The sequence below is a fragment of the Amaranthus tricolor genome, chromosome 12 (assembly GCF_026212465.1).
Source record: "Amaranthus tricolor cultivar Red isolate AtriRed21 chromosome 12, ASM2621246v1, whole genome shotgun sequence".
In the NCBI taxonomy this organism is placed as follows: domain Eukaryota; kingdom Viridiplantae; phylum Streptophyta; class Magnoliopsida; order Caryophyllales; family Amaranthaceae; genus Amaranthus; species Amaranthus tricolor.
Window position 1 is genome coordinate 8,827,734 of NC_080058.1, and position 15,996 is coordinate 8,843,729.

Here is a 15,996-nt window from a genome sequence, read left to right on the forward strand (position 1 = left end):
ACTCTCCTAACAAGTTTTTCATTGTGTCATTTAAAAAACAAAAGATGGTAGTGTTGACATATAGTTTTAACAACTATTCATATGTTATTCCTTATAAGGTTGAGCTTTGAAACTCAATATATTCAAATGCTAGAATTCTATGACAAAAAAAATACTCATTTTAGGATAAATAAGTAGATTCAATTTAAATTTGAAAGAATTATTTGTCAAATATACCATTAAAGTTGGTCAATTTGATCGATTTATCAAATCTTAGCATTAGATAAATTGACCACCTTTTTATCTTCTATACCTAAATAAACTTAGACGGAGTATAATTCCTCCATAGTGATTTCTGAAAGCACCAACGAGTGACGGATTTTTTTGTATATAACTACGCAATCAACTCATGCATTAAACTATGAGCCCTCTATACGAAAAGATTCAAATGATTTCACCATGATGTTGTTGAGGAAAACTATTATGCACTCCAAGAATATTTATAGGAAATTTGTTTTCAAACTATATCATCCAGAAAAGCTTCTACAAAACCCCAACCATCATCAGTATCCGGTCCAATCCAGTATCCGGTTAACGTTCGAGAACAATGAGTTACTTCAGAATGAAATAGAAATTGAACAAATACATCACTAGATGGTACATTAACTACAAAACCAGCATCCAGACTGTCTGCTGCAGTAAATTTCTTGATGCACATAGATGAGCTGACTCTGAATGCTGCAAGCATAAGATAAGATTTCAGAATCACAGTACATGAATACCCAACTCTTGCATAAAAAAAAATAGGAGTAAATTTTATTATTCCGACACCATTACGTAGCTCTCACCTAGATGAGGTGCATCAATATTTTGAATGAATTAGTTTATAGAATAATTTGTGAATAACAATTTTAAAGTTTAGCTCTTTTCAAATTAAACCCTTAATCTTATTATTTTTGCGAATTACAACCATCAAAGTATCAATGTCTACAACATTCCGGTCAAATCATAGAATTTCGACCACTTAATCTGAAACTCCGACCACTAAAATGGTCGGAATCATGTGATTTGGCCCGTTTTGATACTTTTAGTAGCTGTAATTTGCAAAAATTAGACATTAAGGTTGTAATTCGCAAATGCCTTAACTTTGAGCATGTAATTCGCAAATAATTATACTTCATATAAACATTAATCAATGTGATTTTGGAATGCTACTCTTGTTGAATGAAACTATAGTCCATAACAAACGGCTGAAAAAAATACAATAGAAATTGGTAACTTAGAGGCATTATACAATAGTTCACTATTCCAGACTAGAGATACTTGATGAGATTGTTTTATCAACCATCCATATTAAACCAGTTGATTATAGTCAGAAAACTCACAGAATTCCTGTAAGATTTCTCTTGTTTCGTTCGATATAAGCCCAGCAAGTATTAAGGCAACAATGTAGTTTCTTTAGTCAGCAAAGTACTCAATAACAGTCATATTACTAGCATTCTTTTCTAATTCCCTTGAGGTAAAAGGTAAAAACAAACATGGTGACTTTACAAAAGATAAATGATGCAAAAACATTACAGCAGCCATCAGTTCTATAAGAAAATCTAGATCAAGATGAAGATAATAAAAGAAAATTAAAAGGGATTCTACAAGAAGAGAATAAAGCTAGGCCGAAGAAAACATCACAGAAATATTATGAATGAAAAAAATCAGCTACCATAGGTACAAAAAGAAAACTTACATGCTTTTTTAGACCACAAACTTGAAGGTACACACTGAGCATTTGTTATAGGCTTTAGTTCCTGAAGGAAGTCATTTACGCCAAATATCAGTAAAACCAACAAGATTAAATCAATCATTTAATGTTATATGCGATCAATTTAAGACTGAAGTGCATATTGGGCTAGCTCAATAGAGATGGTCTCACTGTGAGACGGTCTCATTTGAGAATTTGTGTAATATGTTTAAAGAAAGTTATCATCATTCCTAATACACTAAACGTTTTGCCCGAATAATGGAAATAACCCTATAAATACTAGCGTAAATTCATGTCATATACTTAAATTAGAGGAGTTGCAACATGCAACTATAGGACAATTGGTTTCAAACTCAGCCTCTGTCCCAAAAGTCTTGTCCAATTACTCAAAAAAAACGAAAACACTTGTTTTTTGGTGTTTTTTTGGTTTAAGGAGCAAACTTGCACAAAAGTGTACTTTTTAAAATTTTAAAACTACCCTCTTGTTATGATTGTTTCTTGAGTTGAGGCATGATTGTTGACGGTTGATGGTTTGTAGTTGAAGTTCGAGGGCATCAAGAAGAGTCGAAGTAAGAGGCTCAAACGAGGCAGCACACAAAAAGTTTAGGAATAATTGTTTAAACGGGCAAGGAAAGTGTGTTGCGCTCAAAGATGCATGTTGGTGTTTGGTGACTCGAACTGATTCTTGAACATGGATTATGAATCAAATATGAACGAAGGTGGGTGACGTTCCAACAACCAAAGCCAGATTGGCTTTTGGTGTTTGTGGTGTGCAGGCGAGTCGGCTGAATAAGCGAAGCAAGGGTTTTTTTGCGAAAGGTTTCGCCGAGTCGGCGGCTGAGATGTTTGGAGCTACGACGAGTCGGCGGTAGCTACTAAACAAATTGGATTGTTTCCAGTAGAAGAAGCCGAGTCAGCAAGCTTGGGTGTGTGAGCTCAAGCCAACTCGACGGTAGTTACACAGGACTACAGGAATTTTCCACGATATTTTGTGCGCCAGCTTTGTTAATGTTTTAACCTAATTTATTTTTATTAGAGGTTTACTATATAAACCCCTATTGTAATTAGGGTTAGGGTATGCAAAATACACAAGGGGAAAAGAGAGAACCGCCATTAGAGATTTGTTAAAAGATTCATCTTGTAATCTCCTAGTTTATAGTGAAATTTATTTTCTCGGTGGCCCGTGTCACATTGATAGTGAACCACATGAATTTTTCAGTGTGATTTTCTTTATTGTTTGTTTGAATTTCTTTTGTTTCTTTATTGTTTTCGATTATTACTTCCGTTGTCGCACAACAATGTAACCCCTTGCTTGGGTGAGCATACCTATATTTAGGACATGGTTTGCATTGTCCAATACTCAAACAGGCGTGTGGTACGCTCATTCGAGCACAAGCCCGGAGAAGGAAAATTCAATCTTTTTAGAGGGTATTTTATCTTATATTCATTTTATCTTTTTAAGCAAGATTAGAATGAACAAACCCTCCTAACTTCAGATTATTTAACCTAAGTAGGAATCATAGAGAGCCAAGTTGGAAGCTTTGAAAGCCTACCAAAAACTCTAGTCATATTCACATTAACCCTACATATTTCTTCTTTACTGTTATTCTTTATTTTATGTAGTTCTTGTGATTAAGAACTCCAAGTTTCAGTTATTCTCAACTTGACTGTAATTTCAGATTTCAAGTTTTGTAATTTATATACGCTATAAGTATTTTTGTTGAAATTCCCTCTTCTATATTGCTTCTTAATCTCATGGGAATTGAAGCTTAGATCACCTACATTAATTTGTATGATTGTGGCAAGTAAGATAAAGGATTTACTAGTTCATAATGGCATTCACAAGACAATATATGGATTGACCACAAATCAAATAGGATGAAAGAACCCCAGTGGGAGGCGATTGATGCTAGAGCACTACCCTTGATTGAGTTGAACCTTTTGAATAAAGTTCTAATAGAAGTCATTATGGAGACGCAACCAAGGGTATATTAGAGAAGTAAGAGTACTTATACATAGAAAAGACGTTATTAGCAGACTACAGTTAGAGAGTAGACGTTTCGATTAGAGCATGGAAGAAAGTAAATCATTAAACCCACACCTTGACAAAGTCTATTCAATCTATATGGATATGAAAATTTTGAAGATTGACGATGAGGATTTACTTATTTATATGATGGACCTTTTATCATCATCTTACAAAACTTTTCAGGAGTATATAGTGTATGGTATACACAATTTGAGTGGTGACAATTTGAAGAAGGCTCTTATTCAAAAGGACGAGATAGATGCTCAATTATCACAACAAACTCAAATTTTGAATAAAGGTTTTCTCCTGAGTCATTGCAAGAGAAAAGGCAAGTCAAGATCCTTAAGAAAAAACTTAAATAAGGTTTGCAATCATTGCAAACTGAAGAGCCTCATTAAGCATTATTGAACGTGGAAGAAAAAGCATTCTAACCAAGAAGGTGATCAAAAGGTATCTAGGATAGCTGGTTATATTCATGATAGCTATGAAAAGGGAGTACAAAGTACTAGTTGTAAGTTGTAACCCAAAAGTATCCTGAGAAGAATGATTGAATTCCATATTTCAGGTGTACCTTTCATATGACACCAAACAAAGACTTCTTTGATAGTTATACAATAGTCGATAGGGGAGTCATCACCATGGACAATGGTAAGACTTGCTAAGTGATCTATATTGTGATAATCCAAGCTAGGATGTTGACGAAGTTGTGAGTACTTAAACTAATGTAAGACACATTTAGAGGTTTAAAAAGAATTTAATTTCTCGGTATTCTTACGACGCAGTGATGCTGATATGGTTGTAGAGGTGGAGTCATGAAAGGGTTGGAAGATTCTCATGTAGTTATGAAGGGAAAGATGATTGGAGGCATGAATGGATTACTATGTTTTGTGCTCCCAAGTTCAACCATCCACTTCACAAGATCATGATAGATCTTTGTTCACTAATGAGTTCCTAGGTAGATGTCGATTAGTCCAGTCAAGTTTACATGAAACAAAATTCAATGTGATACGAAAAACAAAAACAAAATCGAGAAACGTGAACTTAAGTTTCGGGAAAATAGGAAACAAAATTTGATCCAGTGTTGCCAAATTATATTAGTAGAGGCAGAATACTACAAACCTTACAATATAAATATCAAGTACTTTTATCTTTATATTATGAATATTTGAAATAAATTTTTTAGTACTAAAAAGGAAACAATATTGAGTATTTGATGTTTATCATCAAGTTATTTTCAATGGCAAATGATTAGGACTAGTAAAATAACAAAATTCTCTTTCTCATGTTTCATCCTTTTTATTACTTCTTTTGTAATTTCTCTTTCTCCTTCTTCAATAAATAAGTCAAATAAGTGTTTGAACTTTGAAGAGTTGAAAATCATGGTGAATACAAACCTTTTCAAGCTAACGATGAAGATGTCGAGAAAATTTTCTCTTTCCTCTTTTTCTCATTTGTTCTTTTTTGATCTTTTGTATTTACTTTTATTCAATTGATACCAATATTTGGTAGGTGAGAATACTCCGACGTTAGCAAACAAGAATGTCACTGGCTCACTGCCGATGATCTAGATTCTTTTAACATATCGAATCGGTACGACCATTTCAAACGATGTTTGATCGGATGTTTTGCGAATCTTATAATAGTGGATCTAAAATCCAAAGAAGTTGAAGTCTTAGGCATGTGGGATTCACATGCAATATGGAAGGAACAGGTTAAGGTAAGTGGAGTTGGACTTATTGATAAAAAGTGAATAGAGAGTTATATTAGAGGACTCTAGTCAAGGTGAAGATTTATATTTTTGCGCCTTAAATCAAGGCATGATTGTTGATGGTTGATAGTTCGTAAAGGGAGTTTGAAGGCATCAAGAAAAGTCGAAGAAACACATAGCTTGAACAAGCGTTCGGATACTAAAACAAGCAAAAAAGCACAACTGCACACGCAAGGTCAAGGAGGAGGCATATGTTAAAGCGAGCAAGGCAAGTGCTTGAACGAGCACTAGTACACTGTAACGAGCACCCTCTTGTTCGAACAATCATACCTTCACCATGGGCGTGGTTTGTGTGCTCTAACGAGCACCAGGTACGCTCGCTCGCAAGACCATAGGAAGAAAATCCAATCTTTCCTAAGGATATATCATCATATATTGATCTCATCATTTATAACACAATTGGAATTAAAAAAAACATCCCTAACTACTGTTTATTTAACCTAGATGGAAAGTTTAGAGACAAGTTGGATGCTTTGAAAGCCTACAGGAATCTCTAGCCATATTCACATCAACCCTATATATCTCTTCTCTATTGTAAATTTTAATCTTATGAGTTTCTGTGATAAAGAGCTCTAAGTTTAGTTGCCAATCAATAAAACAAAAGACACTAAAGAGGATGTAGCCCTAGTTGAGTAAGCCTCGGTAAATCTTAGTGTTATTCATTGCTTTTGCCATTCTTGACTGGATTGTTACTTCAGAATCCCTGTTTTATGTTTTATATTGACTGTAGAGACTCTACCACCTACATCGCCTCTAAAGACACAGAATATTCAACGAAACAAATTGGAATTCAACGGAACTCGGCTTACTAGAACTAATTAGGTAGTGAAAATTGTGAGGAAATGATGAAAAAATTAACTGAAATAACTTTGGGAGAACAACCTAACTCTCAAGTCAGCCAACTTAAAAGCTAATATAAACCAAAAATATCTACTCCGAGCTAAAGGGCTATGCACCAAAGTAAAACGGAAATTATTCCAATTAAATCAGCAATTAAAGGTTTCAAAACAGAAATTAGCCATCAAAATTCCAATTTATCCCCGATTCCGGCTCAAATATTAGCAAATACACGTAAATTTGTGCCCAAGAATGATACTTTCAGAAAATTGCGCCCCATAAAAACAATAAACTGAAGCAGCATACTAGTAATTCACTGAAAATGAGCTACAAAACGAAAATTTCAGAAACTGTACAATTGACAGTAAAGATAAGGGTATAGAGAGAGAAGCAAAATTACTCTGAAAGAAGCAAGGATTGACAATGAGGAGAAGTTAACTGCTACCAGCCACGGCATTGCCTCGATCGAGCGAACCCGCTCGCTATCTGTGTACCGCTCTTTCGAGTCGTTTTCTGAGTTTCCTGTGTTCTAGATAGTGCGTAACAATGGATGCACCGGCATTGGATTTTTTAACGGCAACCTTAGCTCAGACCTTTGTGCCATGTTGAGCCTACAAGAGCCCAAAGGGCCCAAATGCTCAATTACTATTGAGTTGAGGCAGTAAAAGTTATTCAAATAAAAATTCTAAATTAAATCAATCTAAACTATAAATTAAAATTCTATTTGTATTTGGATTTGATTTGAATTAGGATTGAGTTTATAAAAAATCAAAAATTGAAAATCTAAATCAAATTAAAATGAGAATTCACTTTTTACATTGAATTAATCTATTAATTTAATTGGCAATGCTAACAAAAAAAACTTTAAGGCTTCTTACAACAAAAATTAGTCTTTTTTCAATAATTCAAGTTTTATTATAAGTGATATGACAATTCATGTGAATGCGCTGATATGTGGAATGCTATCTTCATGAATAGTAGTTTTGTTGTACTACTGTTGGCATCTTGCACTATATGTATGTGCACGATTCTTCATTATCGAAAGACTACAAGAAGAATTTAAAAGTTTATCAATCCATTATATTATTTTTCTCCTTATATTCTCCCTACCTTTTAACGCGTTATCAGCACGAATTTTTCACTTTTAATAAAAATCCAAGAAGAAAATAATGGTTGATCTCAAAAAGAAAGAATTCAATGTCTTGGAATTAATAGGAAACAATTTTATACAATGGGCTTCAGATGTCAAATTATATCTAAAAGGAAAAAGTTTATTATACACAATAATTGAACTTAGTCCTGCCAACAAAGGAAAGGGTATTGAAAGAGATCCCATAAAAATTGAGGAAGATAAGGCAAAAGCTGCATTAATTTTGAGACATCATTTAACCGACAGTCTCAAACGCGAATATACCAATTACGAGGACCCAAAATTACTTTGAGAAGAGCTAAATGAAAGATTTGGCCATAATAAGAGTGTACTTCTCCCAAAGGCCGTCGATGAATGGCGAGAGTTAAGATTTCAAGATTTCAAATCAATTAGTGATTATAATTCTACCCTTCATCGATAAAATCAAAATTAGTCTATTGTGGACAACTAATAACAGATGAAGAAATAATAGAAAAAATATTATCAACCTTTCACGTAAGTAGCATTTTGTTATAACAACACTATCGTGAAAGACATTTCAAGAAATATCATGAATTGCTGAAAACACTTCTTGTTGCGGAACAAAATAATGAATTATTATTAAAAAATCACAACAGGAGACCTGTAGGGTCTATGCCCTTTAATGAGACAAATATGATTGAGAGGAATGTGCGCCATCGAGGTCGTGGGAACTATTTCATAAGAGGCAGAGGTCGTGGAAAATATCACGAAAAAAGCGGCATGAATACTTTTGAACAAGGAAATTTCTATGGTCGAGGTCATGGACTTGGTCGTGGCCGCGGACATAGCCACATTTATGAAAGAAATATATTTGCCCCCGAAATGATAATTTTAAACAAATCCAGAAACACAAAAGCACATGTAATAGATGTGGCATGAATGGACATTGAGGGCGAACTTGTCTTACCACCAAACATTTAGTGGATTTATATCAAGCTTCCCAGAAAAACAAAGGAAAAATGGCAGAACCAAATTTTGTAAATGAAGCAAGTACATCTGGACCCACCTTAGATGTCACCGATTTCTTTAATGAGGATGTGAACCTCCACAAACTTGATTCCCAAGAAGAAGATAATTACATCTTTTGAGATGACTAGATGCATTTTCTAATTCTCTAACTTGTTTTCCTTTTTTTTAATTTGATAAGTTGTAATTCTCTACTTATGTTTTTGTATTGAGTATTCTGACTTTATATTAATATAATTTTTTTTCTTCCCTTGTCTTAGAAAAGGAAATGTCAGTAAATGGATCAACATTTCATTGCCTCCTAGACAGTGGAGCAACACATACGATATTGAAAAATCGAGAATATTTTTCAAACTTAAAATTGCTTCAGGCAAATGTCAATACCATATCAGGAACAACAAATTAATTGAAGGCACTAAAAGAGCATGCATCATACTCCCTATGGGGACAAAATTAGTAATAAATGATGCATTATACTCGAGTAAATCTCGAAGAAATCTTACCAGTTTCAAGGCAATACGCCAGAATGGTTACCATATGGAAAATAAAACCATAAATGAGAAAGAATTCTTATGCCTTACAACAGAAAGTAATGGCACAAAAATTATCCTTAAAAGGATGTCAGCATATTCATCGGGGTTTTGTCTTACTCATATACGCCCGATTGAAATAGATGTGATAAGACTAGACAATAAAGAGCTATTCACTCTATGGCATGACCGCTTAGGTCATCCTGGCACTGGGATGATGCATAAAATAATAAATAATTATATTAAGATTCCCCAGTCAAATAGGCTCTTATGCACCTCTTGTTCTCTTGGAAAATTTATTACTAGACAATCAATAAATAAGATTGTCACTGAATCTCCTATATTTCTTGAAAGAATTCAAGGAGATATACGTGGACCAATTAATCCACCATGTGGACCTTTTAGGTACTTCATGGTCTTAATAGACGCTTCCACAAGATGGTCATATGTAAGCCTTCTATCAAGTAAAAACAATGCATTTGCAAAACTACTTGCACAAATCACCTAATTGAAAAATCATTTTCCTGATTATACAATAAAAAGTATTAGATTGGACAATGTCGACGAATTCACATCTCAAACTTTTAATGATTATTACATGTCAATTGGAATTAAAGTGGAACACACTATGCCACATGTTCACACACAAAATGGTGTTGCTGAATCCTTAATTAAGAGATTGAAATTAATTGCAAGACCACATCTAATGAAATCAAAATTACCATCATCGGCCTGGGGTTATGCAATATTACATGTAGCATCATTGATTAGGCTAAGACCTACAGCTTATCATAAATATTCGCCAATGCAATTAGTAGCGGGTCATGAACCTAATATTTCACGTTTGAAAATCTTTGGATGCGCTGTATATGTGCCCATTGCTCCCCCTCAATGTACAAAAATGGATCCACAAAGAAGAATGGGAATATGTCGGTTTTGAATCTCCATCAATCATTCGATATCTTGAACCATTAACTGGTGATCAATTTCAAACTAGATTTTTTGATTGCCACTTTAATGAGACAATATTCTCATCCTTAGGGGAGAGAATGTGGAATTATAGAAAAGAAATATGAAACTTATTTGGAAAGGAATGCATTTAGAATATTTAGATCCAAAAACAAAATCATGTGAACAAGAAATACAACGAAATGTTCAGCTACAAAGTGTTACTAACCAATTACCTGATGCATTCACAGATACTAAGAAAGTTACAAAATCACATATACCAGTAGCAAATACTCCTGCTCGAATAGAAATTCCTGATGAAAAGGAAAAAAGTGATGAAATTGTTGTGCAAAGAAAGCGTGGAAGACCATTTGGTTCAAAAGATTTAAAATCAAGAAAATTGAAAAAACAAGAAAGTGCACCAAATGATACTCAAATTGAAAGTGAGAATAAAGAAGAAAATCAAGATATCTCCGATAAAGAAAAAGAAGAAAATGAAAATAATGAAACCTCAATAAATTATATTTTCTCCAAGAAAAAATGGAATCGAAAAAGGATCATTCCAAATGAATCCTTTGTTTATTCCATAGTTATTGATATAATAAATGATGAAAATGATCTTGAACCAATGTTGATAAATGAATGCAGAAAAAGACCTGATTGGCCAAGATGGAAAGAAGCAATTGAGGCAGAGTTAAAATCATTTAAAAAAAGAGAAGTTTTTGGGCAAATTTTATAAACTCCAAAAGGCGTAAAACCTGTAGGCTTCAAATGGGTATTTGTAAGAAAGAGAAATGAGAAAAATGAAATTGTCAGATACAAGGCAAGACTTGTAGCCCAAGGTTTTTCTCAAATGCTAGGAATTGATTATGAAGAAATATATTCCCTAGTAGTTGATGCAACCACACTCAGATTTTTGGTAAGTTTAAAAGTTTCTCAATCCCTACACATGAGATTGATGGATGTCGTAACTGCATATTTATATGGGTCGCTTGACACAGACATCTATATGAAGGTCCCTGAACTTACCAATAAAGAATGTACCTAGACAAATATTTTCTATAAAATTAAAGAGATCATTGTATAGATTAAAGTAATCTGGGCGAATGTGGTATAATTGTTTGAGTGAATACCTTATGAAAGCAGGATTCAAAAACAACCAAATTAGTCCATGTGTATTCATCAAATGATCTCAATCCGATTTCGTAATAATTGTTGTGTATGTAGATGACTTAAATCCGATTGGAACTCCGATAGAAATTGAAATAACAGCTCAATATTTGATGAGGGAATTTGAGATGAAGGATTTAGGAAAAACTAAATTTTGCCTTGGACTACAAATTGAACATTTAAAAAGTGGAATATTTGTCCATCAAAGCAATTATACTAAGAAAGTTTTAAAAAGATTTTACATGGACAAGGCTCATCCACTAAGTTCCCCAATGGTGATACGATCACTAAACATAAAGGATGACCCATTCCGTCCACAAGAAGAAAACGAAGAAATTTTAGGTCTTAAAGTGTCATACTTGAATGCCATTGGTGCTTTAATGTACTTAGCAAATTATACAAGACCTGATATAGCATTTTCTATAAATTTATTAGCTAAGTATAGTAATGCACCAACAAAAAGACATTGGAATGGGATAAAACATCTATTTCGATACCTAAAGGGAACTATAGACCTGGATTATTTTTCCAGTCAGGAAATGATGCAATACTTACTAGATATGCTGATGCAGGATATCTATCTGATCCGCATATGGCCAAGTCACAAACTGAATATGTATTTACATATGCAGGAACCGCAATATCTTGGAAATCAACAAAACAAACTCTAACGGCTACATCCTCAAATCATGCAGAACTTTTAGCTTTATATGAAGCCAGTCGAGGGTGTGTATGGTTGGGATCCATGATCGAAAAACTCCATGAAGATTGTGGTTTAAATGACACAACTAAGGCACCAACTACAATTTATAAAGATAATGATGCATGTATCAACCAAGTCAGAGAAGGATACATCAGGGGGAGACAGAACAAAACACTTGTCACCAAAATTATTCTTCGCACATGATCTGCACAAAGATAAAAAGATAAAAGTCCAAGAAATTCAGTCCTGTGAAAACCCCACTGATTTATTCACAAGTCACTTTCGTCAAGGAAATTCGAGTATTTAGTACGCAAGATTGAAATGTGCCGATTTCGAGACATATGTTAGCTTCAAGGGAGAAATATGCTCACTGTACTCTTTTTTTCCTTTGATCGGGTATTCATCCCACTAGGTTTTTTTTTATAAAGGTTTTTAATAAGGCAGTTTAGGGCTATGAATTTCATAATAAAATTTTCACATATATGTAATGCATACAAGGGGGAGTATTACAAGTGATATGACAATTCATGTAAATGCATTGGTATGTGGAATGCTATCTTCATGAATAGTAGTTTTGTTTTAGTATTGTAGGCATCTTGCACTATATATATGTGCAAGATTCTTCATTACCAAAAGACTATAAGAAGGATTTAAAAGTTTATCAATCCATTATACTATTTTTCTCCTTATTTTCTCCTTACCTTTTAACAAGTTTTATTTTGTCATCTCTATTTTTACAACCATGATTAACTTTTTTTCTTTTCTATTTTGGTTTGGATTAAACTGAAAAATTCAAAAGCAAATTAATTTTGTTTGATTTGATTTGAATTATGCAAAATTTGGGTTGAATTTTGATTGAACAATAAAAAAAAACAGAATTAAATTTGGTTTGATTTGATTTTATAAAAAAATCTATCGGCGAATCGAACTTTCACCCCTAGTTGAGACTAATGTGATGTGAAATTTTATTTAATCACAAGCCCACAATATACATGTAGTTAAAGAGTCGAGCACAAGGAAGTTAGGGTCAATAATATTTACTTAATTGGATTTTAACTATATGAATGTACTATCTAGGATACTAAAATCTCCTAATTTCATATGACCATCAATTATTACTTATTATCTATAAATTATAGATTGTAAGTGTAATTAAAAGGCGATTTATATTAATCTCAAACTCCTAATATATTTAATTAATTAATCAATAAAATCCTATTTATTTTTTGTCATATTTTCCTATATTGATGATAAGACTTAAGAATACTAAATGCAAATCTTTGGAGGAACTCCAAAATAAGACTTAAGAAAATATGATGATAAGAGGGGTTTATACAATTAAAAAATATATAAAATAAACCTAAACCTAATCATACAATATAGACAATTAGTTAAAAAGATAAAATTAATTCTCAAACTGCTCAATCAGCCTTGACTAGCTAAAATCCTAACTAATCTCGTTTTGGGCTTTGGCGCGTGAAGATTTAGGGAGATTGTTGTCGTAAAATGGTCATATTGTTCTGCACAGGTGTTCGTTTGAGGTGCATAATATATCTTAAAAAAGATTTTGAAATCATCTTTCCAATGACACTAGTCGTATAATTCTAACTTGTGTGTCAAAATTTATGATCAAATTAGTAGCATTACTAAAGATAAAAGCTATAATTATCACTACTGAATCAAATATAATTAAAATTAGTTAAGTTTATTCAGGTCGCATGAGTCCACTACTCTAGTCTGATACGACTATACTTTATAAATGGCTAAACTACCAAATCTTTATATTCAAATATTTGTTTGAGGTGTATAATCACTTGAAAAAATCTTCAAGTCTAATTTCAATTTCAATTGTTTTACTTCATTCTAAGTTTTGAAAAGTTATGATGAAAATACTATAAATGTGTCAAATTTCCTCAAAATCATTACATGTATGAGCCCTAATGCATATAATTTATCACGAGCAAGGATTTAAACATATAAAATGAGGGTTATATATGTAAAAATAGAACACATCAATATTTTGGTAAATATTTATTTTTAGAGGAATAAATACTACAATTAGATTTAATGATAATAAAAGAAATCAATTTTTAGAAGGTCACACATCAATACTTTTTGATTTCACTAAAACTAAAAGTTTTTATAAAACATAGTGGACCGAACAAATTGAGATTTTGTTACTAAAAGCGAACAAACTCTATATCTTAGCATTAGCCTAAAAATGCTTATTTTAAGATTTTTTTTTTATAATTCTGCTTATTTTGTTCAAATTTTTAAAAAATGTGAGTATATAGTCCATTGATACATCGAGAAAGTGGGTCACTCAGAAAAAACCAGTAACCACTTTCAGGCGTCATGCATAGCATAACAGTTTCACAAATTCTTGCTTGAGACCGTGTTTTGTAAAGATAGCTCTCAAAAGCCCGGCCCAAATGTAATTTATGTTAATTTTAAAAAAAAAACTGACGCGCGTGTGTGAAGTGGAATGTGAAAAGTCACATAATATATTTGGGGTTATAACAACATTTATTTACGGTTATAACATAATATATTTTTAGTGTTATACCAGCATATATTTAAGGATTATAACATAATTTATTTGGGGTTATGATATAATATATTTGAAGTTATAATAATATATATTTGAGGTTATAACATAATATATATATAGGGTTATAACAACATATATTTGTGGTTATAACATAATATGTTTGGGGTTATAACATAATATATTTAGAGTTGTAACAATATATATTTAAAGTTATAATATAATATATACGGGGTTATAACAACATGTATTTGGGTTTATAACATCATATATTTGATGTTATAAAAATTTTATACTCTCAAACACATGTCATCATAGGCGGACCTAGCTTAGAGCGAGGGGTTGCACAACCCCATACTTCAAAAAAAATAATCAAATAAATATTAGTAATATAGGTTTTGATCCCAGGACCTCTATATTCCAAGTATATACATCCCTGGCAATTGAGCTACACCTTAATTAATTGAAACTAATTTATGTTTTTAATACTTTTTTGATATTTTGTTTTTAATACTTAACTTAAACAACATGTTATTATTATCTAATGAAATCAGTATTTAATTTTTCAAAGAAACCCACATTGTAGTATCCCATTAACATTTTGTTTACAATTAGGTAATGTCATGTTTGGGAATGATGATTTCATTTGAAAATTTAAAATTGACTTAAATTAATTGTTTGGCAAATCAAAAATTTTCAAATTTGAATTTATATCTAATTTTACCATTGTTTTTAAAGTAGTTAAAGTTGAGAATTTGAGAATGACTATCCAAACCTTGTGATTCTCAAATTCTTCATTTATGATTTCATAATTGAAATTCATAATTTGAAATGAAATACTTGTTTCCAACATTACATAAGGTATTTAGGGATTTTTTTAGTTAATGTCTTTATCTCTAAATATCTAAAATTATTGTCATGTAATAATTTATTTCTTAAAAGGTTGAATTTCATAAAATCAAAATTGTGAATTATTGTTCAAATTAAATTGGTGGAAATGATTTGTAAAATCAAAATTGGAAACGATGATTTCATTTGTAAATCTGAAATTGGCTCAAATTAATTGTTTGGCAAATTTAAAAATTTTCAAATTTGAATTTGGATCAATTGAACTATTGTTTTTAAAGTACTAAAAGTTGAGAAGTTTAGAATTGCTTCTCATGCTTTGCATTCTTAAATTATTATTTATGATTTCATAATTGAAACATAATTTGAAATGAAATACTTGTTCCCAAACACAATATTGAGATTTTGAAAAAATTTAATTAGACTTCATACTATAGTTTTATGGGTTTTAATTATTTTTTGTGAAAGATTAGTTTATATTCATAATAGTTATATTTAAATGGGGCCAAAGATCTAATTGTTTGATTTCGGATTGTAATGGTCTATATTAAAATGACTCATTATTTCATGCGTAGTTCTTATTTATTTTAAGTTTTTGCTACCAACAGTCAATCGGAAACTATCTCTTTATAATTTTTTTCTAAGGGTAAGATTACGTAAATCTGGCACTCCAAACCCCACCCTAGGTAAGAGCCACTTAATGGCATTGAAGCAATGGAATGTTGTACTCTTATACTAAATTATG

The 15,996-nt window shown here is 32.0% G+C and overlaps 2 protein-coding genes across 2 annotated transcripts; one reads left to right on the forward strand and one right to left on the reverse strand.

The window, feature by feature from the left end:
• Positions 1-305: 305 nt before the first annotated feature.
• Positions 306-7,016, reverse strand: LOC130797166 (uncharacterized). The gene is made up of 3 exons (XM_057659652.1): positions 6,770-7,016; positions 1,721-1,781; positions 306-717 (listed from the first exon to the last, which is right to left on the reverse strand). Exons 1-3 carry the CDS (start codon positions 6,824-6,826, stop codon positions 497-499), a joined length of 339 nt encoding a protein of 112 aa, XP_057515635.1. The 5' UTR covers positions 6,827-7,016; the 3' UTR covers positions 306-496.
• A 3,092-nt stretch (positions 7,017-10,108) lies between these two features.
• On the forward strand, positions 10,109-10,682 carry LOC130828534 (uncharacterized). Its single transcript, XM_057694500.1, has 2 exons — positions 10,109-10,427; positions 10,633-10,682. Exons 1-2 carry the CDS (start codon positions 10,109-10,111, stop codon positions 10,680-10,682), a joined length of 369 nt encoding a protein of 122 aa, XP_057550483.1.
• The last annotated feature ends 5,314 nt before the right edge of the window (positions 10,683-15,996 follow it).